General features: G+C 39.7%; 1 protein-coding gene across 2 annotated transcripts in view; it reads left to right on the top strand.

Annotated features, from left to right (window-relative positions):
- The window catches only part of RELN (reelin), a 272198-nt gene that overhangs the window by 227441 nt on the left and 22221 nt on the right, over nt 1-22536 (top strand). For both annotated transcript variants that reach the window (XM_086886679.1, XM_086886680.1), the window contains exons 39-50: nt 821-992; nt 1072-1174; nt 3598-3827; nt 6465-6685; nt 7638-7785; nt 11101-11359; nt 12606-12855; nt 15100-15268; nt 17753-17893; nt 19233-19410; nt 20776-20969; nt 22071-22327. In XM_086886679.1, coding sequence (XP_086742805.1) covers nt 821-992; nt 1072-1174; nt 3598-3827; nt 6465-6685; nt 7638-7785; nt 11101-11359; nt 12606-12855; nt 15100-15268; nt 17753-17893; nt 19233-19410; nt 20776-20969; nt 22071-22327 — 2322 coding nt within the window. The remainder of the gene's footprint in view (nt 1-820; nt 993-1071; nt 1175-3597; nt 3828-6464; nt 6686-7637; nt 7786-11100; nt 11360-12605; nt 12856-15099; nt 15269-17752; nt 17894-19232; nt 19411-20775; nt 20970-22070; nt 22328-22536) is intronic.

Raw genomic sequence — 22536 nt, 5'->3', positions numbered from 1 at the left:
ATGTGCCAGCTGAAGGAAGCTTTCCTCTGCTCTCAGTTACTCTAAGCACAGCTCCTAGCAGAAACTGACATTAACAGCTCTAAAGAATTCCAGCAATCATATAGACATGGTGATTCAGCAAGAGTTTATTCCATGTAGGCAAGTTACTAGCACACCCCTAACAAAAAAAAGTCAAATTCAAATCTGGTCCTGACAATCCTGTTTCAGTCCATTTTTCTGATATGTCCTGCCTAAAAAAATTATCTAAACTTTTCTCTGAGGAACTCAAACATTTTTAGATAGATGAAGAAATATTACACAGAAGATCTGCCAATTTAATCCTTCCTCCTCCATCTGCAAATACAAATTTTCTGATGTATATGAATACATAATCCATTGGAGAGAAGGAGTTTCAGAATTTCCTTCTCTATGAAAGAACTCCTCCCAGACAAACACAAGCTGCTGAGTGCAAGGATGTAGAATGAAATTGCACTTTCAGGCTGCTTTGACTCTGTAGCAGCTGCTCATTTAGATGATTCTTAATTGAAGAAGACAATGACTGAATTTCAAAGTAAATGTGATTTAAATAGAAGATAATTGTTCAACACCCATTGCTTTTCAATGTTTGTTTTGCTGTGACTTCTATAAATTTTAGGGAATAAAAGTTAATTCCATAGGGTCAGGCTGCAAAGCAGCAAGGGAACTATTGTCATGGAAAGTGGAAATAATGATCCTACACTTTTAGACCCTCTTCTTCACATAATCCATAAATACTGGCTGCTGTTCTGCTCTCTAATATTAGTATTAGCTCTTAATAGGAATATTTCCATTTTCTTTGTAGGCAAAAAAGAAGAAATCTGGATTATTGATGACTTCATTATTGATGGAAATAACCTAAAGAATCCTATTATCCTTTTGGATACCTTTGACTTCGGTCCTAAAGAGGACAACTGGTTTTTCTATCCTGGTGGAAACATTGGGCTTTATTGCCCATATTCATCTAAAAGAGCTCCGTAAGATTCTCTGAGCAATTCAATAGAAAGAAGTGACTCTGTAGACTGTGTCTAAAGCACTCCTTTCCTTGATTTTCAGGGAAGAAGATTCAGCCATGGTATTTGTTTCAAATGAAGTTGGGGAGCACTCCATTACCACAAGGGACCTGAGTGTGAATGAAAATACTATCATTCAGTTTGAGGTACTTGTCCTCAGAAAGTTATTTTGCCTTTTGCTTCATGTTCTGTATTCTGCTCTGGTGTATTTGCCCAGCTGTTCTGATTTCCAAATAGTGAAGCCTGTCTAATTTACCTTCTAGTTGATTTGACATTACTCTCCCTCATAAATGTATCATGATGCTTTTAATACGCAGATAAGGGAAATTTCTGCCTCAAAGTCTTCTACTTTCTTACCTAAATTACTACTTTGTCCATGCCTATACACTTGCACTGACAGCATAAAAGTCCACATCCTATGCATTGGAGAGTCATGACTGGCAGGCAAGAGGATGAGCAAAATATAATTAGTAGGGTCCAAACTGCCACTTCACAGCCTGCTCGAGGTAAGAGTGCAGCATTTCTACAAGCTGACCAGTGGAGAGCTGCAACTTCATCTGTGACAGCAGAAGATAATTTTTCCTACCTGCTGGCTTAACTGCACTGTTGTACTTTCTCAGAGAGACAAGCTCCTGCTTTCCTTTTGCTTCTGCCCACATCATAGCTGCTCTAGATGAGCTGGTTTTTGGCTATCATGGCCTGAAGTCATCCTATTTTAGGGAGTTAAAGGAAGTACATGAATAAGGAACATATTTTTCTGTTCCATATAGACAATGGAAACAGGTACCCCAGTGACAACACAGAGTCTGAACTAAACTGTGTTTCTGACTTATCCTAGAATCTAAACTGTTCTTTGGCTGGGGCAGCTATTGATGGGAGTAACCAGTAATTCATTAGTTTAGAGAGGTCATTATATTGTCATTAAGAAACTGGAAAAGAATCTGGAATGTAAATTGCCATGCCACATCTACTAGGCTGTTTTTAACAATGTGGCATGTTGTTGCATTAATATGAGCTACATAATAATCAGCAGATAGTACAAGTTCATAAAAATTACTACAATGATGCTAAGGGTTTTCCAAGAAAATTAGGTTTAGCTGTGTACTCATGCACTCTTCAATTTGTCATGCAACTAATTCATAAATTATTGAATGCAAACCATTTTCTCTTTTGAAATATAGATTACAGCCTGTAAAACAAAAACGTTTGAGGTCACTTTAAGATATTCATAAGCCTTGATAGCATTAAGTCATAAAATCTACATGTTTACTTCCATATGTGGTAAGAACATCCTTTTCAGCTCACGTTTTTGAGAACATTAGTGTAAATGAAGAAGTGATACATAATGCAGTAGTTTCTCTCTGTGTCTCAAGAGTCAAAACCTATATTGGGTCAAGCATCTCTCTAAGCTTCCAGATGAGTAGACAACCCTTCTAGTCAAATGTAGGTTGATGGGACTCAAGTGCACTGAAGAGTGATGAAGGAAATTCGATGTAGGATAGACTTTCAACATTCATGCACAGTTCCAAGTATTACTGCATTTTAGAAACAAATAGATTTTCTTAACAGAACAGCATGCTACGAAGACAAGGTTTTTTTCTGCAAAGACATATAGAAATATTAAAATGTTACACAGTTTTAATATAGGCTTTGTATTTCATCAGCAATTGGATTTTATTTGTTGCATTTTAAATACAGTACATCTTATTTTATATGACAGTCATTCTGTAAAGAACTAATTTGTTTTCTTTTACAAAAGCAATTTGAAATTATAAGAAGATCTAAATATCAGTGCAACAGACTAATTTTCACTGGTTGTCTCAGTTTCTGTATTAAACGTTCTGTATTTTTTTTGAACTGGTTTTCATGTTCTGCCTTTTCTACCGTTGTTTATATCATGAATCTTGTGAGCACACCCTGAGAATTCCAGCACTGTCAAGATAAGGCATTGAATCTAAGTCCAGTCCAGCTATGATGCTCTAGGGCTTTGGCATTAACCATGAACAAATAGGTAGTGAGTGTGAATGCTGAACATATTGAGGTGATAAACTTATTTTTTGATATGTAACATAAAAGAGGATCATAGTGCAGCTCAGCAATTAACAGCTTGGCATAAACAAAAAGCTAATGTTTGCATTTTTTGTTTTAATAGTTCTGCTTTTAATAATGCACATTTTCTTGATGCTGTGATAACTTCAGTGTCTGCCAGAGGACTGCAAGAGCTGGTGCATTTATTCCAGCAATGTTAGCAGCTCTCCTTTGGGATTTTCCCTATTAACTCCACAGTTTTCTCTAGGTAGAAGTTGTTGGGGATTTCTTATGACATTCATTTTATCATAACCCATATTGTGAGATATACTCATGGACAGGAGAGCAAGGTGCAAGAATTCCTGTTCATGTGTGTGTTCTGAGTGCATCATCCCTGTTGTTAAATGGGTTCTCAAATCACCATTTTCCTGGACTAAACAAACACCATACCCAATGTGGGAGGCTGACTAAGGTGAAGAACGATTGGGAGTCCCACGGTCTGCCCTGTGTCACCGTCTGTGTTTGATGCCTTGGCCCCCAGATCAATATCGGCTGCACCACTGACAGCTCCTCTGCTGACCCGGTGAAGTTGGAGTTCTCACGAGACCTGGGGGCCACCTGGCACCTGCTGCTCCCCTTGTGCTACAGCAGCAGCAGCCACCTCAGCTCCCTCTGCTCCACTGAGCATCACCCAAGTAGCACTTACTACGCAGGCACTACCCAGGGCTGGAGGAGGGAGGTCATTCACTTTGGAAAACTGCACCTCTGTGGGTAAGTGTCCAGCTTCTGCTCCTGCCCCACTGCTTGTTGCTTTGCTTTTATTTCTGTTTTTCACCCAGCATAAGAGTGGTGCATAAGAACTGCAGCACTAGAGCAGACCAAATGACCAGTTGTTCTCTGCTTTTTGCCCTGAATGTTAGCTAGTGTTCAGGTGATTCCCCAAATCATATTGCACCTAATGCTGATGTAGAATAACCACAGGAATTTCCTATTACCTATATACTTAATTAGTGACAATTTAATAGAAGGAAGTTACTTGGTGAAATTAATGCAAAACTGACTGTTCTTAGAGTGTTCTGAGTGTTCCTTACTGCATCAGCCATTTGAATTCACTGATGATATTCTTGTATGAACTTTGAGCTTCATAAGAACGTGCAGTAAAATGGGAGCTAGTATAAGCTTGATTCCATTTCAGTATGAAGAAATGGTCTGATCTAAATACAGTCTCATTCAATAAGGTTGGATGATAACACAGCTTAGAGAAATAATTTGTGCTAGCAGGCATAGTAATATGTAACTTTTCAAACTAAAAACACCACTGTTTACTTTTTCACAAATAACTGTCACCTAGCATCAACTCACTTTATGTAAAAGATCACACCATCAATGATTAAACTGTAGCATGTATGAATGAAAATGAGCTGTGCAACTATGAGACTTTATGAATCTATGCAGCTATGAGACTGAGTATTTATGAAACTACTGCAGTCAATGGGTCCTCCACTAAATAAATGACCCCATGTGTGCCTCTGAAAGTATGAAAAGACCTATATAAGAAATAAGAATCAAGTCTGGAAAGACTGAATGTTTAATAATTTAAGGAAACTATTAAATTTTAAACTTGAGTTTTCTGGCTTATGACAGTTAACATTTCAAGCATGGAATAGGTAACCATCTCAGCAGCTCACTTGTGCTTCCTGATTTTGAGAAAAAGAATTATTTTACCCTTTAGCCAACCATCAGTGCATCCCTCCAAATAAAAAATTTGACTATGCAGACTCCTAACTCATTTAAACTGTCCAGGATTTTGATTTAGTCCTCTGTTCCTGAGTGCTTTTATCTTGTTCTTCTCTTTCTTCTCTCCTGTTCCTTTCCCAACATGCCAGGCCAGGAGCTGACAGCCAGCCAAGACCAGCAGTGCAGAATAGCTTACATTCAATGTATTAAATCCTTGGTCCAGAGGGCTGAAGGGGGTATCTCTCCACCAGAATCCATGGGAATAACAAGAAAAAAATCCAAACCTTTCTCCTTTTGTAATTCTAAAAAATCGCCCAGCCTTTTCATCCCTCAAGTGTCAAGTGGTTATATTTTAACTGAGTATGAAGACATTTTATTTCCACTACATATGTAATTTTAGAAATGAATATATGTTCTCAGCAGACAGTTGTAAGTAATAATTAGTATTCCAGTTATGTCCTGGAGGAAAGGTCCAGGCCTGTTGAGCCAGAGAAGAAACCTCAAATAAGCAGTGGATTCATTCTGCTTCAGACACAAGTCATGCTTCACCCTCACCAGGAGTGACCCTGAGAGGAGGAGCTGACTTGTCTTGGGAAAAGGAATCCAGCTTGTCGGATAGAGGTCTACTGTCACAAAGAGCTCACAACACCTTCCATCTCACACTTGTGTCCTTCCTCTCAGGGCACACAAAAGTCGATGATTTTGACTTCTAACAGAGCTCTGGTTCTTTGGCATCTTTCTTGTGACACTTATTAGTGGTTGTCACCTAAATCCCCTCATAAAAAATTCTTTTTAGCAAATTGAGGAAAAAGAATTGTCAGCTACAATTACCTATGGAATTGATTTGCCTGCTGAATTTAGATATCTTTAACAAGACACATTAAACACGCAAGGCAATTAAGTGCTTCTCCCTTTTCAATCTTCTGGTTTCCTTCCTCCCTTAAAACGTTTCTCAACTGGGAATGAAATTAGTCTCTCAAGTATTTTCCTCATCTCAATTTGTTTTTCCTCCTTCCCCAGTTGGTTCCTTTTTATATGCAGCATTGATGCAAGTAGCACTTAGGAGATGAATTAAAAATGACAGGACAGCACCCAAAGGAGAATATAGTTCAAATTAACAACTTGCAATATCAGCCTGGTTTAAGATTAAGCTGCCTGAAAGCAAGCTGAATACCTGGTGACATGACAGATCATGTTTTCTTTCTGGGTAATTGAGGGTGAGATCCTACCACTCCACCCCACAGGTGGTCTCCCTGGGGACACAATGGAAGCATGAAATAGAATCTCACCCTCCAGGAGAGGGTGAAAGTGGCTGGGTCTGACCCACACACTGTAAACCAAGCAGAAGGGAATCCACCAGACCTTGGCCATTCACCTTCCACATGAATGATGGAGTGAAGAATAGCTGGATTTTAAATTTTGAAAATCATGTCTGTCATTCAGTTTTTTAATGTTTTTTTATTTCTGTCAGTACTTGCGTTGAACATCGACATAAAGATGTATGACGTACTGAAGAAATTAGATCTAGCATCCCTTTCTAGAATTAATCTATTTATCAAGCCAGTTCCAACAGAAATAATAATATATATGTGTATATAATGGTATATATATGGAATACAGAAAAAGATGAAACTATTATCTAAAATAAGTATGCTTTTATGCCATTTTCAGGTTGGCGAGGTTCAGGTGGTACCAAGGATTTTACCCTGCTGGATCCCAGCCTGTGACTTGGGCCATTGACAACGTGTACATTGGCCCCCAGTGCGAGGAGATGTGCAACGGGCACGGCAGCTGCATCAACGGCACCAAGTGCATCTGCGACCCCGGCTACTCAGGCCCAACCTGCAAAATAAGCACCAAGAACTCTGACTTCCTTAAGGATGACTTTGAAGGTATCTCTTTTGGGAAGGAGCATCTGAATACTGCCTGTCCATCTTTGTGCAACCCAAGGGATTAAACAGCAAAGCCTTCCTCACCCCTGCACGCTTCTGGTTAGAATTTATGCCATGGGAATATTCCCAAGAACCAAGTAGTTCAGATGCCACTTGGAAGTGCAGTTTGTGAATGCCCAATGCACTGTTAATGCTGGGATACAAAATCTTCATTGAAACAGAACTTCCTGAAACTCTACATGTAGAAAGTAATTGTGTAAGCAAATTACAATTTTTTGGTAGCTTGGCTATGGCACAGACAGAGCATTTGCAAGTGAGGCAAACAGCAGAGGGTTTTCAGGTCGTGTCATTTCTCACCACAAGGGAAACCTGACTCACCCTACTACAGCAAACATGGTTTCAGAGCAGACCAAGTGTCTCAGCAGTGGGAGCCAGTGCTCAGCAGCCACAGCAGACCCCAAGAGAGGGAAGGCAGGAGGGAACTCAAATTCTCACGCATGCCTGGGCACACCCAGCATCCACACACACAACTCTAAAACCCCTTCCAGGCTTCCCCCACTAGTAAGCACAGCAAGAGGAGCATGATCCAAACTCATCCCTTCACAGGTGCTGCTGTTCATTTTCAATTTTGCCAGCCCATGCTTGCATGCTACCACATGGAATCCAAAGTTTCTTTACAGATCTGAGTACTTTATTGTTACCTTAAGATAAATGATGAATGGTGGAAAACCTTGTGAATAACTGAAAACTAAGATCCCAGATTTCATACTTCTGGGTTTATTTTTTTTATTTTGCTTTGATTCATGTCAGCTTTCTAGAATACATGGCATTGGAAACACTGAATATTTCTCAGCATGTGATTTTTAATTTATCACTCTTCCTCTGGAAGTAGCAGTCTTGCAGCAGGAGCACTTCAGAGTAAATCATAAATATGTATTCACTGTGTATTCAGGTCAGCTGGAGTCGGATAGATTCCTCCTTGTGAGTGGTGGAAAGCCGTCAAGGAAATGTGGTATCATGTCTGGAGGAAACAACCTTTTCTTTAATGAAGAAGGTTTACGGATGCTGATGACTCGAGACCTAGATTTGTCACAAGCCAGGTAACACCCTTCCCAAAGTTCTTTCAGGATTTCATTGAGCAAACACCATACTGAAGAATATACATGTGTGATATTTCTCTAGTAGAAGCAAGCTGACATATTCTATGGTACTCACACTTGCAAATGCTCCAATTTAACCACTGCCACCATGTTAAATTAAATTTAAATTGAATTTTCATTGCATTAACTATTTAAATGGTGCTCTTTTTCCTTAAATAAGAATTCCAGAAACTGATGCCACACCTTCAGTAGCTCATGCAAGTTTTTGTTTCCTAAACCCATAACATGAGAAATGCTCTGCTTTTCGTATAGTCTGGTGTGTTATGAGCCATTGCTGAAACAGGAGTATCTGCTGAAAGTATAATTCTTACATTTGTCATCTCATAATTCTTTCATTTCTGAAGCTTGTTTTTTTCTTATTGTGCACATTTGTTTCCAATCATTCACTGAGAAATTCCCATCAAGCTGTCACCAGCTATTGAAAACCAAATATTTTAGTCTATTTACAGTTTATGTTGTATCTTTACAGCCTGCAGGGGAGACATGTGATGAGTGAGACATGCTAAGCAAGTCACATTAAAAAAATTTACACTAATACAGATAAAACTCCATCCCCGTTGTGGGCATGCTAACTACCAGGCATTGTTTTCTAATTTATTCTGTATCTTAGATGATGTTTTTGTATTATGATTTTGGAGAGACTGCATTTTCTCCAAGACTTTTTTTTAACTGATCTCTTATAAACACCCTACTCTTCTCTGATGTTCTGTGGGAAACATTTTAACAGGCATTTTATCTACTTTTTACCTGTCAGAATTGGTATTGAAGCTTTAAATAATGGTTTAATTGGAAAGACTCATGGTCAATAAAAAGGCCTAATATCTAACCATTTAGTTTTCAGATCAGCACTTAGCTAAACCTCATTGATTTTTAATATTAAGGACCCCTGTAATTTGTAAGATTCCTCCCAGCAAACTTTTCTCAGAACTTGATAAAAACAAACCCCAAAAACAAAATTCTCCACACTAATTTTATTCCTAGACCACTCTGAAATTAAAAGATGGTTTAACAAAATATATGAAAGATCTTGTAAGTTGCTCCATTAGACTAAATTATATTTTCCTTATTGCTCATGCTCAAAGAACCATCATTTGTCTTTTCTTCATTATGGTCTGTAGCTGGATTTGCAAATATTGACCTCAAGGTGTTATATGGAGATAAATAACTTCTGTCTTAGGAAAACAAAGCTGGACATTCAATTTCTTGTATATATGATTATGGAAAATAACAGTTATCAACAAATAACAATATGTTCTCTTCTGAACAGCAAGGCACACTGCAGTGGCATTGCTGGGAGCTGCTCTTTTGCAACCTAAAGTAATTGCAGTGGGATTTTCTACATTTCCAGACTGACTCTATCAACCATCTGCAAAGCACAACAGATCTGGCTGTGACACAGATGTGCCAAGTTCTGCACAGGGCTTGGAGAGATGTTTGCATTTAAGCCAGGAGTGATGAGAACTATTTTTTTAAAGAGTGCTAGATTCAGTAGTCACATTAAAATTTCTCCTTTCCTTATGAGGAGAACCCCTGAAGAACACAGGGGAGCAGCTGTGTCTGTCAGTACTGCAAGCCACACTCAGCACCTGGGGAGTGAAATCAAGTGGACTCTGCAATCCACTGCAATCACATCTGTGTGTTAAAGAATTTAACATGGGGACAGTGTATCACCATCATGGTGATACTGGTAGCTGAAACTGCACCACATGAAATATCACTAAGGAGAGAATATTTTAGGTATCACAACTGATCAAATTCCTTTCAATTCTGAATTACTAAAAGAACATCCACACATTTGAGTGTTACTAGATTTACCAAAAAAAAGTTTGTTTTCCATTTCAAATAGGCAGAGCCTTTGCAAAATATCTGTGGGACAAGATATTTAAAATTACTTTTTTGTCTGCTAGACATTGTTATCTATATTTGGGTGGGTTATTACTATATTAGTAAAACCTGAGGTGTAAGAATAGCAATGCAAAGAAATCAGATGCAACAGAGACAAGGTCACCTGGGTTTATTTCCTTTGAATTATGTGGCAAATGTTGGAGTAAATCTGAGGAGGCAGAAAGACTTGCCAGCAGTGAAGAAATCTATTACATTTGATATGTTGATCCATGAGGGTACCCAGTGCTCCTTTACAGCTCAAGCAGTATGTTATGTCTGGGACATGGAGGTGGATATAATCTACAGCAAAAGCAGTTACAGCAAGAGAAACTGTGAGTCGCAGCAAGGACTAGAATTAATTGACTTGTAGGTCTGGTGTTTTATTGGAGCTTTGTCTGCCCAGCATCTCTGCAGCCTCCACTCCCAGCAGATCTACCTGCAGATCAAACCAGAACAAGATTTTTGACACAAAACTTCTTTTGCACCATGCCATTTAACATGTGAGCCAGGCAGCACTAATGCAATAATAATTAGAACAGATAAAACACTCTAAAGCTGTGCAAAAGCTGTGCAAACATGAATTAATACTTGTAATATCCCTGCAAGTCCAATAAGTAAATATCATTACAGCACGGTTCCCTCCACTCCAAGTGCACAGTGGAGCTATTTATGAGCATCAGCTGACGGGAAGGATTTAGCAGTTTGATGCAGGTCCATTGTGCAGCTTTGGAGAAGCCAATTAACTGGGGGATGAAAGCGCTGGTGTCCCTGGGTGGCTTGGGCTGGCTTCAGGGAAGCCAGCACATTTAAACGGTGTAATTTAGACAAATTTCCCAGGCTGACAAAATGGACAAAATGATCCCTGAAAGTGAAATGTGCTTTGTTCTCCCGTCCAGATTTTCTCTGGTTTATGCCAATGGAAAACTGGGATGCTTATTTTGAATTTAAGCGTTTCAGCAAATTCATAGCAAATTATGATCTACTTAGAGCACAGTTGCTTTTCTGCCACTAAAATCTGTACTCATGGGATATAGGGATAAAAATTTCACCCAGGATTATGTTTCTGATACTTGCAACACCATCTGCTATGCAGACAAAAGCTGAAAACATAAATGACCAGCTTTGTTCAGCCTCTTATGCCTGGCAAACTACCACACAGGCAAAATGAATTTTTGTTTTTTGTCACAACACCTGTCTGTCTAGGTATATTCTAGAAGCTTTGGAAAGGAAATAATAAGATCTCCTAAAGATGACCCTTACAGCTAGAAAACAGAGCTAGTCAATAGACAAACTCCAAAGCTCTCTGGTTTGCTGTGTAGGATGTTGTAGAAAATAATTTTTTCTGGTAAGTGGAAAGATTTTTCCTGTTAGATTTGTGCAGTTCTTCATGAGACTGGGATGTGGCAAGGGGGTACCTGACCCCAGGAGCCAGCCTGTGCTGCTGCAGTATTCACTCAACGGGGGCCTCACATGGAGCCTTCTCCAGGAGTTCCTCTTCAGTAACTCCAGTAATGTGGGACGATACATTGCCCTGGAAATTCCCTTGAAGGCTCGTTCGAGCTCCACTCGGCTTCGCTGGTGGCAACCATCTGAGAATGGGCATTTCTACAGTCCCTGGGTGATCGACCAGGTGAGGAATCCTTGCAGGTGTTTCTTCTTTTAACACAATCTTAGACTGGATTCAGTCTTAGTATTTCCCTTTTCTTGGCATGTCATTGAGACAAGCAAAAATGCTTTATAAAAAGGTATTTAGAGCACAATTACTGTTTCCTGAACTTGTGGTTTTAATGCACCATTTCCATGTGGGACACTGATTGCCTGTTTTGAATCTAGGAAGGTCTTTTACATATGTGTAGAGCCTCAGGTTCACATTGCAGGAGGCCTTACCATGCAAAATGCAAGTTTGATTTCAAACTTCAAAAAGCTTCATTTAAAATGTATCCAAATACGTAATTAGCTTGGTATAATGTAATAGAAAAAGACTATAGAAAAATATCAATCTATATGAAAATAAAGTTTCATATTTGGGATTTTCTGGTATAAAGATTATTATTTTGTATGACTTGGTATAAATTACAAATTATTTATCTCTAAAATGATTATGTTCAAAGTAGTGTCATTGGGTTATCCAATTTGCTTTAATATTTATTACTTTTTTTAAAAGAAGTGTCCTGGGGTGGCTTTGTGATACTTGTATCCTGTTATCTGCTCTGTTTATGCTGGATATTAAGTTCTGCACCTTTAAAGCTGGTTTCGAGATTAATTAGCTCAGATTGTTAGGACAAACCTAACCAGCCATTTTAATGTTGTGGTTACAAAATTTTACTTCCCACCTCTCTGTTTAGAAATTAAAAAATATTCATTGTTTAGAAATCTTCATTGAATGTAGTTGTATTAGTTCAGAACAATCAGAAACTGAATTCAGAATAACAAATTAAAAATAATTCTGCCTTACTTGCTGTTGAATAGTAAAATTATGATATTTTATAGTCAATGACAAAACAGAGGCTATTTCCCCACTTCTATCAGCAATCTGATAGCAGTTCACCAGATTATAGAAGAGCAGAACAATCACTAGGAAAGTGTAATCACTTTGTTTCTACTAACAAGCTTTTTGTGAGAAGTTTTACTTCACTGAGATTCAATGTCACCTCCTGAATTTTAGATTTGTACAGCTGAGCCAATCTCTTCCCTTTATAGGAAAGAAATGCTCCCCTTTTTCATAGCCTAGATTCTTTACTAATTTTGGACCAGCAGAATAAATACACTTAGCCTGGTACATCTCTTCCTCCTAAAGGTTGCTATGTCACTTGCATGCTTGTGGAGACTTCAAGATTTTTTCCTTTTCAATAACAATTACTTTCCTAATGTTTCAGATTCTTATTGGAGGAAATATCTCTGGCAATACAGTATTGGAAGATGACTTCACCACACTGGACAGTAGGAAGTGGCTGCTCCACCCTGGTGGAACAAAGATGCCAGTCTGTGGCTCTGCTGGGGATGCTCTGGTGTTCATTGAGAAAGCCAGCACCCGCTATGTTGTCACCACTGACATCGTTGTCAATGAAGACTCTTTCTTGCAAATAGATTTTGCAGCTTCCTGCTCCGTCACAGACTCCTGTTATGGTAATGACTTCTTAATAATTCCTGCAATTCCTCTTCCTTCACTGCAGAGGAAAGTTCACTGGTTTTCTGGTTACATTATTCATCATAACAAGAACTGAGAAACAAAAGAAAGCTGCATGTTTCTGTTAGAAATTGTAACATCAGCTTTTTTATTCCAGGTGTCTGAAGCCTAAGATAAACTGAAGTAAATTATGCCCTGTGAGCATCTAAGTTGCAGTTCAATCCATCTCAGAAAAAGACTAACATCTGCCTTACTCAAATCCATTTAGTAGATAGTGTCCACTGCTTGGGCTGGTGTAATAACAAGCAGCTGGGTGTTCCAGCATATGTTTCTTGCTTTGTGGTTTTGCATTTTTGCATTGTAGTCTCAGTTCTGATCTCACTTGTATCCATATATCTAAGAAATCATTTATACCAACATACATCTGACACTTGCTAAGGCAGCATCAACTGCAAAAATTTGTAATGTCCATATGAAATTCTAAATATGCATAGACCTATATGTTTCCATGTATGAATGTGTGCATACATACTATGCACATGTGTATATATCTGTTTATGTATACATAATAATGCAATTTTTAATTACCTAGCTTCCTTTTTTCAAATTATGTCTATTGAGAGGAGAGCCAGCTTTTATATGTGTATATACAGATATATACATACAGATAAATAAATAAAAGCATGCTCTGTACTCAATACACATCACATGGAAATTAAAAATTCGTTCATTATGTGAATTTTAAGGCACATAAAAAATAAGTTTCTCTAAATAACAAGCTTTTTCATGCTTGATTTTACACATCCTCTTAGAATAGGGTTTTGAGGTACAGATGATTTTAATGAGGACAAGAATGTAATACATTGCATCATGTGGCATGTGTTAATTTACTGGGTTGCTGACTTTTCCTCTATAATTCTGTACAAAAATGGAAAAATATTTTACATGTAGTCCCAGATTTAGCTTCTCTGATTTTTCTAATCTGAAGCTACTCACAAGCTTAGAAGGGTTTTTTTTATTTTGTTATTAAGAATACTGCGGCATCCTGAGGTCATCTGCTAAGTTTAGAAGCATTTTGGCAACTGAACATATACTGGCAAAGAAACACATCCTTATTTTATTGGGGGGAGTTTTGTTTGTTTCTTTGTCTACAACCCTTAGCATTACCTTAACTTCATATTAAAATAGGCAGAAAACTACCTAATCATGCTTCCAGTCATGATGAGGAAAGTGTTTCTTTTGGTGAGGGAAACTTAACACTAAAAACTCACCCTTGTTTGTATTTACTTGTCCTTGTATTTCTATAGCACTGTCTTCGGTGCTGAAACATCAAGTAGGACTGCTGGGTTGATTAAGGGTCATTCCCTGTGCATGAAGGTAGAAGAAATGGGTCTGTAGCAATCAAAAGAAGATCACAGATTTATCCCCCCATCACCATGCTTCATGTTCTACACAGCCAGCTCAGCCAGAATGCCTGGCAGCTGGAACATTTATTTCAAGTTCCATTTCTGCACCTATTATTATTTACTTTTTCATGGCTGCATGAAAGTTTGACTTGAAGTATTTAGTAAGCTTGACTAACCTGTAATTTTCATAATAAAAGTTTATAAGCCATAAACATCAAAACAATTAAATTGCTGATTTTCACTGAGAAATGAATACATTAGTTTAATGGGACTAGGCTGTGTTTGAATGGAAACAAGCTCACTGACTAACAAACTCAAATTAAAATTGTGCTGAATAATGAAATGAGTTGGTCTGCAGGAGAGGTGGAAGGCTGACTAAGCCATCTTATGACAGCCAAAAGTTTGAATTTGAATGCTGCTCTGCTTTACACAGCAATCACACCCAGCTGAATCTCACTCTTCAAGTCTGAGAAACAAAGTTTGGTGGCCATGGTGCTGTCACATTATTCTCTTGCATGTTGCCACTATAGATATTGATTTAATCCTGGCAATTTAATGTTGGCTCTGTCTTTTCATCTGTGGCATCTTGAGTTAGGTGGCAAATGCAGAGATGTACTGCAGACTCCACCTGAGCTACACCTGCTCAGCAACATGTAACACATCCTCCCACACTGCCACCAAAGGAGGTAGCTCTGTGCTTCTGGCACAAGGGTTTCAAAAGTTCTGGGTGGTTATTCTATCAGTTCTGACAGCGATACTGTCAGGAGCTTGCACTTTATTATAGGCCTATGGATAGAGGTCTCTAAATTAAGTAACTAACCATCTTTCCAATCTTAGCTATTGAACTGGAATATTCAGTGGACCTTGGGCTGACCTGGCACCCAATTTTGAAAGACTGTCTGCCCACTAATGTGGAATGCAACAAGTACCATCTCCAGAGGATTCTCATTTCAGACACTTTCAACAAGTGGACCCGGGTTACTTTGCCTCTGCCTCCCTATACTAGGTAACACCCTCTGGTTTTCTGCAGAATAAATCTAAAAGTATAACTAGGTATTTTTAATGGCATGATACATTATAGAGTTAAAGCAATTGTACATTGTCCTTTTTGTTTGGCCCATGTAAATAGCAACAAATAAGTATAGGTAAATGAAGCTCTAGCCTGTAAAAATTGCAAACCCAGGGAACAAGGGCATCAGGCTCTCAGCACTATTAGACCCCAGAGCTTTGCTCCTCCTGCTGAGCCCTATCTCCTCACAAAGACACAGGCTGAGCTTACTGCTGGCTCACAGGCAGTGCCTTGAGATGGTTATCATGAGAGATGCCACCAAAGGCACATACAAGTTTGGAAACTGAGAACTTCATTTTTTAGCAATTGTACTGAAAGTGCCTATACGGTTGCTGCATGTTTTGACATTAGTAGCGGAAAAGTCCATGTTCTGTTACTAATCATTTGGAGCATCTGGACTCTTCTCTATCTTCAGTGCAGTTACATCAAGTAATAGCCCTTTTTTAGGACTTCTTCCCAGCATGAATTTTCTGTGCTTCCTCTTTTGTGTAGCTTTGCTACATATTGTCTGTAAAAATACATTACCCTGTCAGTTCTTGTTTGAAGACTGTAAATTTGTGTTGAGATTAGTCTTTCTAGGGTCAAATGGGATAAATCAGGGCTGGGATAGATGTTCCAAACCAACTGAATTTGGACCTGAAAGGAAGATACCACCTGAGATAAACACAGGTTTATAAATAACTGTGATTTTAAGACTGAAGAGTTTTTTGAGCAGTATATATGTCACAAGAAGTCTGATGCCCTACTGAGGCAAAAATTACACTTCTGTCCAATCCCATAATTGTTTTTTGGCTCAAGTAATACCACTTCCCAAAGTTATCAAGATAGGCATTCCATGAGAGAGGTTATTACAACCTTATCTCATAAGCAAGAGAGATGTTAAGCTTTGGGATAAGAACAGGGCAGCTAATAGGCCTTTTAGTCTAGATGCAATATAATTTTTATGCTGCTTTATTATTTCAAGCTATATAATAGCAGGTGTGTGTGTCTCCAATTGTGCCTGAATGTTTGAGGCACATACAGGCTGTGTAGTCAGTAGCTTGGCCTGGTGCTCACCACTCATGTCTGTGTAGCCTCTTAGGGCTCCTGCACTCCAGAGTGCACTTCACCTCTGGCCTCAAGAAGGAAATGGACACTTGCTTTTAACTTGGAAGCTGATTTTAAAATGCAAATACAAAGCTTCCCACAGGAGCATCAGCTGCATTAATTGCTAGTGAAGTGCCCAGCCAAAGCAGACAGTGTAAGATATAGGTGCTTGCCTTTATTCTGAAAGGGATTCCTCACAATTTTTATATTTATTTTTAAAATGCTGCTTGGTGAGCAGCTGAGCTGAGCTCAGAGCAGTAGATTTCTCTTTGGGTAAACATGTTATTTATTCAGCTCATGAAGCATTTTCATAAAGAAATAATTAATGGGAGAATAATGTCATATGAGGTCCATTTTTATACTGAATAGGTTTTGGGGATTTTGCTGTTTATTTGTTTTTGGTGTTTATAATAATTGTGATTTCTCTTTGAGTTTCAAAAGGAAACAGACTACAAAAAGTTCAATGCTGCCATCTAGTGCTGTACTGTAAACAGGGATTAGCTTTAATTCGTAGAGAAATTTATCTGCTCACAACTCTTGACTCAGTCTACACCTGCAGGAGCTGTAGAACTATTTGGTGTCCCTTGACTGTTTTGGATAGATTTTCATCATCTATCTTGGGAGCTGGGACACTTAATTCACATATAGGGAGCTAACCCAGTTTTAGTCAACCAAATGAATATAATTTACTGAGTAGAGCCAGGATCACACTACAGATAATTTCTTAGCATTTCCAGCTGAGCCCTGGGTGGAGGGGAGCAAAGCCAGGGTCATGCTGCAAGCCCTGCATGGGCCTTCTCACCTGTCCCCAGCCCACTCCCTTGAGCTGCTCTGACTTAAATGTAGTTGGGAGAATTCATAGAGAAAAGTCAGGTAAATTTGTTGACTTGGACTTGTTGACTGGCTGAGGTTGAAATTTAGAGGGCTTGGATTATTCTGGCTTGATCCAGCTCCTAGCTATCCCTCAGGTTTGGATCTGTGCTAGGACATGGTTACAACTGGTCTGAGCTTCCAACTGGGAGTACCACCTTCTTCCTACCCTCCTCTCCACTGCACCAACCATGGCCCACTTGCTTTGCTTTCACTGGTGATCAATTTCCTACCTCCCACACTCTCAGCTTGATACCAAGCACTTGTGCTTTGTTCTGTTCTCAAAATGTGAGCACCCTTTTCTTGGAGAGATGTTGTCATTGTCAGAAACCAGCCATGGATCATGCTGGTATCAAACAAACCTTCCAAGAGCAGTCTAGCCTCAAGACTAACATTTCCTTTCAGTCAAAATAAAGATTGTCTTCACTAGAAAATACAGAATTCTGTTTTTCTTTCTCTCCCAAGGTCTCAAGCAACTCGTTTCCGCTGGCACCAGCCTGCTCCTTTTGACAAGCAGCAAACATGGGCAATCGACAACGTCTACATCGGGGATGGCTGCATAGACATGTGCAGTGGCCATGGGAAGTGCACACAGGACAACTGTGTGTAAGTGCTGTCTGTTCCCTGTCCTGCCCAGGGCTGCAGCATTTCAATCCTCCTCTGTCGTTCTGATGAATTTGCAGGAAAACCTGGGATACAATTCTACAAAGGGAGATGGATTTTGCTGTTGAAACTGAGCAGGGTACTGGGGCCACTTGGGAGTGGAAGTAACAAGAGGAAGGGGAGCAGCAAGGGGTTGGCTCTGCCAGACCTCTGACTGTTCATGCTCCATGGCCAAAGCAGACAGTTCTTTCCTCAGTGGCAATGCATCAGCTCTGCTCTTGCCTCTGCTGCATCAACTCCCCTCCCACTAGGTAGGGAGAGAGCACCCTTTGAGTTTATACATCCCTCCAGAGACATACAACCCTGGAGCTTCCCAGAATATGTTCTCCTTATTCCCAAGGGATTTCATACCATGCCCCTGTGCTCTCAGCCTAGAGCTGGGTGCAGAGAGCCTGGGCTGAAGGTGGGACATAGCCACTAAGCAGGATATATGCCAGTTCTTCACAGAGACAGCTTTTGCTTTTTGACTGGCATTACCTTGATGGTCTGATGACTCTTCTTTGTGGTAGGGTTTGCCAGGAGAGGCAGACTGGCTTGATCCTCAAACTGTTTGCATAACAATCCACACAGAGTCCTGCAAAGCTAGCAAACAACAACCCCCAGATTTGCCTGTCTTGGCAACAGAGAAATATCTTCCAGATGGATGTATTGCTTTTTTCCCAGCCACAAATGGCAGAAGAAATGGGAGAATGGTTGTATAATTGCACTGTGACTGTATTTTTAAGAAATATACTTCACTGCAGAATAGACATATTATTGTGTTCTCCTCTAACCTGACAACACTGAAGTACCAAGACACAGTATCTCTGGTGAAATCTCATAGAAGCATAACACAGCTCCAAGGTGTTATCCAGTCTTTGATACATTATAAGAATGTTTTTCAAAGGGGAAAAAAAGGGAGAACTATATGGAGATAAGAAAGCACCCATCTACTAAAATTTTACAGAAACTTGAACTTTAACATTAGCAGGACATTTTTAGGTTTGGTACATTCTTTTGGTTTATCTATCCAGGCACAATGTATTTTAACTGCTTTTACTGTGTTTGGGAGGGTGCCCTGTATTAGAAGCTTGAATGGTACACAACACTAAGCCTTCAAAAAAGTAATTTTTGTTTCATATTAATGACAAAACGCCAGATGTTTGAAACCCCCACATACCGGTTGTGCTCTAGTAAATGATGCCCCTATGCAGAATAAGATGGTACCTCAATAACACAGCACTGATTAAACCTCCATGCAGAGCCTTTGCCAGCTGATTTGTGCATTTGTTTTGCTCTGCAGCTGCGACGAGCACTGGGGTGGGCTGTACTGCGACGAGCCAGAGACTCCCCTCCCGACACAGCTGAAAGACAACTTCAACCGCTCCCCCTCCAACCAGAACTGGCTGACGGTGAACGGCGGCAAACTGAGCACGGTCTGCGGGGCCGTCGCCTCTGGGATGGCTCTTCACTTCAGCGGGGTGTGTGTCCAGCTCAGGGACCAGCTTGTTCCATTTGACACTACCTATGGGACTGATTTTAAAAGTTAAATAGCAAGGCATTAAAAAAATAACAGCATAACGTATCAGGCATATCAAATATTTTTTAAAATTAAATCCTTTGCTTGGCTGAAGATCAAAGTCAAACAGGTCCTACAGACTAGGGTCAGCCAGAAACACTCCAGGAAAGCTGATACTGTGTTCCATGCTATGCTGCAGTCAGGAAAATGAGATATAGTGTGTGTGGCTCCTGAGAGGAGCTGTAGAGAGATCTTCAAAACCTAGTAGGTTTAAAGCACAGTGTAAGTATGTAGACTTGTAATTTTCCTCCAAAGACTGTCCTCATAGCACTTCAAACTTCCAGACCAGAGTTTGGTGTGGCTTCTAATCAGATGGCAGAGGTAAATTAATAACTAGCTATTTGCACTTGTGTAACTAGCATGTGGTCCTTGACAATATAGAGCCACTGAAACACAGAATGGGTTGGGTTGGAAGGGGCCATGGTGGGTCATCTGGTCCAACCTCCCTATTCAAGGAGGGTCATCCTAGAGCACATTGCATCCATGTGTGGCCTCATCCTTCAGAAGTCTTACAAGTGGGTGTTTTCAGGGAAAGCTCACAGCAAAATTTCCTAGGTTAGCTGCATATGTAGGTATATAACCCTGACTGCTGCTGAACTACAGTTTGCTAACAGATAACCTCAGGATTTAAAAATTACAAAATAGTATTTTAGAAACATGTAAAATTTATGCCTGTAGATCTCTTCTGTCAAATTCATAACTAATTTCAAAAATTAATGAATGTTTTCTAAAATAAACTAACAGAAGCATTACATTTTTGCTTAATTCCAGTAGGACTAAGTAAGAACCAACAGACCAAGCAATGTGAAATATATAAGGTCTTGTGGAAAACACACATACTAAAATTGCTTTGCCATTTGTTGGTTTGCATAAGTTGAATCATTAGCACATAATCAGTGATTCATTAATTCTGCACAGAAAACTTCTTGGTTTACAATGGAGGAGTGGATTTCTGCAACTCTTCTATTAAGAAGAAAGGTGAATACATGAATGTTGTAAAACTGAAGGTACAAGTAGCAACATATATCAATACACAACAGGAATTTTTAAGATGAAGCATGACTGAAATTATGTCTTCAGGGAAAACATATGTATATATATTGTTCTGTTATAGCTTTACCTTTGAAATAATTAATAAAATGTTGTACAATTTTAAATTTTTTGCAGCATGAATCCACATTAATAGCGACTGCATAGTCTAACAATTTTTATGAACGTAAGTTTTGCCAGACAACACCAGCCAATGAATTTTTTCATTGCTTTTAAGGGCTGCAGCCGTATGTTAGTTACAGTGGATTTGAACCTCACCAGTGCAGAATTCATCCAGTTTTATTTCATGTATGGATGTCTGATAACTCCTAATAACCGCAACCAAGGAGTGCTGCTGGAGTATTCTGTGAATGGTGGAATCACCTGGAGCCTCTTAATGGAAATTTTCTATGATCAATTCAGCAAGCCTGGGTTTGTAGATACCTTCTTTCTGCCTGTGTAAATTTCTCTATAAGGTCAGCTGGTCTTGAATGTTTCACCAGAACCTGTGGGATATATTAGTGCTGTGGTTTGCATGTCAGGTTTGGATGTACAAGTTCAGCTTGTACAGTCTTATAGGTATTTATGAATGGCCTTGGTGCATGTATTGAGAGCATCAGCCTTTGTGCAGCTGCTAGGCCAGAAATACAAGAATAGCCAGGAGCCTGTAGCAGTCCGGTAGATTTCTAAATGGTTTCAGGAAGATTAATAGCTACTGTAGTGATGTCCATCCTGTTATTAAAGTTGCTAACCTTTGCAATCTATTTCTTTATTGGCAAGATCATAAAATCACTGATTGTTATAAGTTAGTTATGAAATGGTGTGGAGATGAGAAACTGCATTTCTGCAGTTATCCATCAAAAGCATGGATACACTCAAGCCCTACTTCCAGATGTTTGTGAGATTAAAAACATGCCTATATATGAGCTGACCTTTTTCTCACTGACTGATTTAAAAGATTCACAGAGAATGGGGAAGTGAGGAACCCATTGTTTGTTATTTTATTTGAGCACACCTAGAAATCACTAGTCCTTTAATTGGACATGAGATTTCAGTGTATTTTTGTCTACTGTTGCAATGGAACAGATAAAATTCTACTGGAACATTGCTATCAGCTGAATGGCTCCAGGCTGAAAAAAGCAATCTTCATTTTACTTCCACATTCTCCTTCTTAGCACATTCCTCAATAAGGGCCTTATGGCCAGACCCTGCTAGTCCAGACCATTGCATTCAGTCCCATAAGGACAGCTGGAGCAAGTGAGGTTGTTCAAACCATGACAGAGTCTGGGTGCTGATCCTGCCCCTCTCTCTCTGAGCCCGTCCCAAGGATGACATTGGGAGTGATCAGAAAGATTTTTGTTTCAGAAATATCTCCTAGAGGAACATAGGCTAGACTGGTCTTTTTCTTCTTTCCCAAATTCCACGTATTCTAGGAAACACTGAGAACAGACATGGTCAAAGCGCCCATCACAGCGCGCTGCAGTGTTCTCCTCCTGCATCTTTCCTGCAACTAATTCCCACCTTTTATTCCAGCTTTGTGAACATCCTCCTTCCCTACGATGCCAAAAGCATCGGGACACGTTTCCGCTGGTGGCAGCCCAAGCACGACGGGCTGGACCAGAACGACTGGGCCATCGACAACGTGCTGATCTCGGGCTCAGCCGACCAGAGGACGGTGATGCTCGACACCTTCAGCAGCGCTCCCCTGCCGCAGCACGAGCGCTCCCCGGCCGACGCGGGGCCCACCGGCAGGATCGCCTTCGACATGGCCGTGGAGGACAAAACCACAGGTGAACATTCCACCTGGCTCTGAGCTAGGCAGCAGGAAGCCAATGCAAGTTATACAAGATTTGCAGATCTTGCTGAGCCTCTGAATCTTTGTCTCACTGTGATGGCGATCAAAGACAATCCCATTGCTATAGAGGCCTTGACTTTTGTTTTTTCTTCACAAAAAACAAAATGAAAAGATGTAATGCAGCTTTTTTTTACTGCAATATCT

The sequence above is a fragment of the Cyanistes caeruleus genome, chromosome 4, assembly GCF_971803275.1.
Source record: "Cyanistes caeruleus chromosome 4, bCyaCae1.hap1.1, whole genome shotgun sequence".
Classification (NCBI taxonomy): domain Eukaryota; kingdom Metazoa; phylum Chordata; class Aves; order Passeriformes; family Paridae; genus Cyanistes; species Cyanistes caeruleus.
The sequence above is the reverse complement of the archived record's forward strand: the minus strand, read 5'-3'. Positions and strand labels throughout refer to the sequence as shown.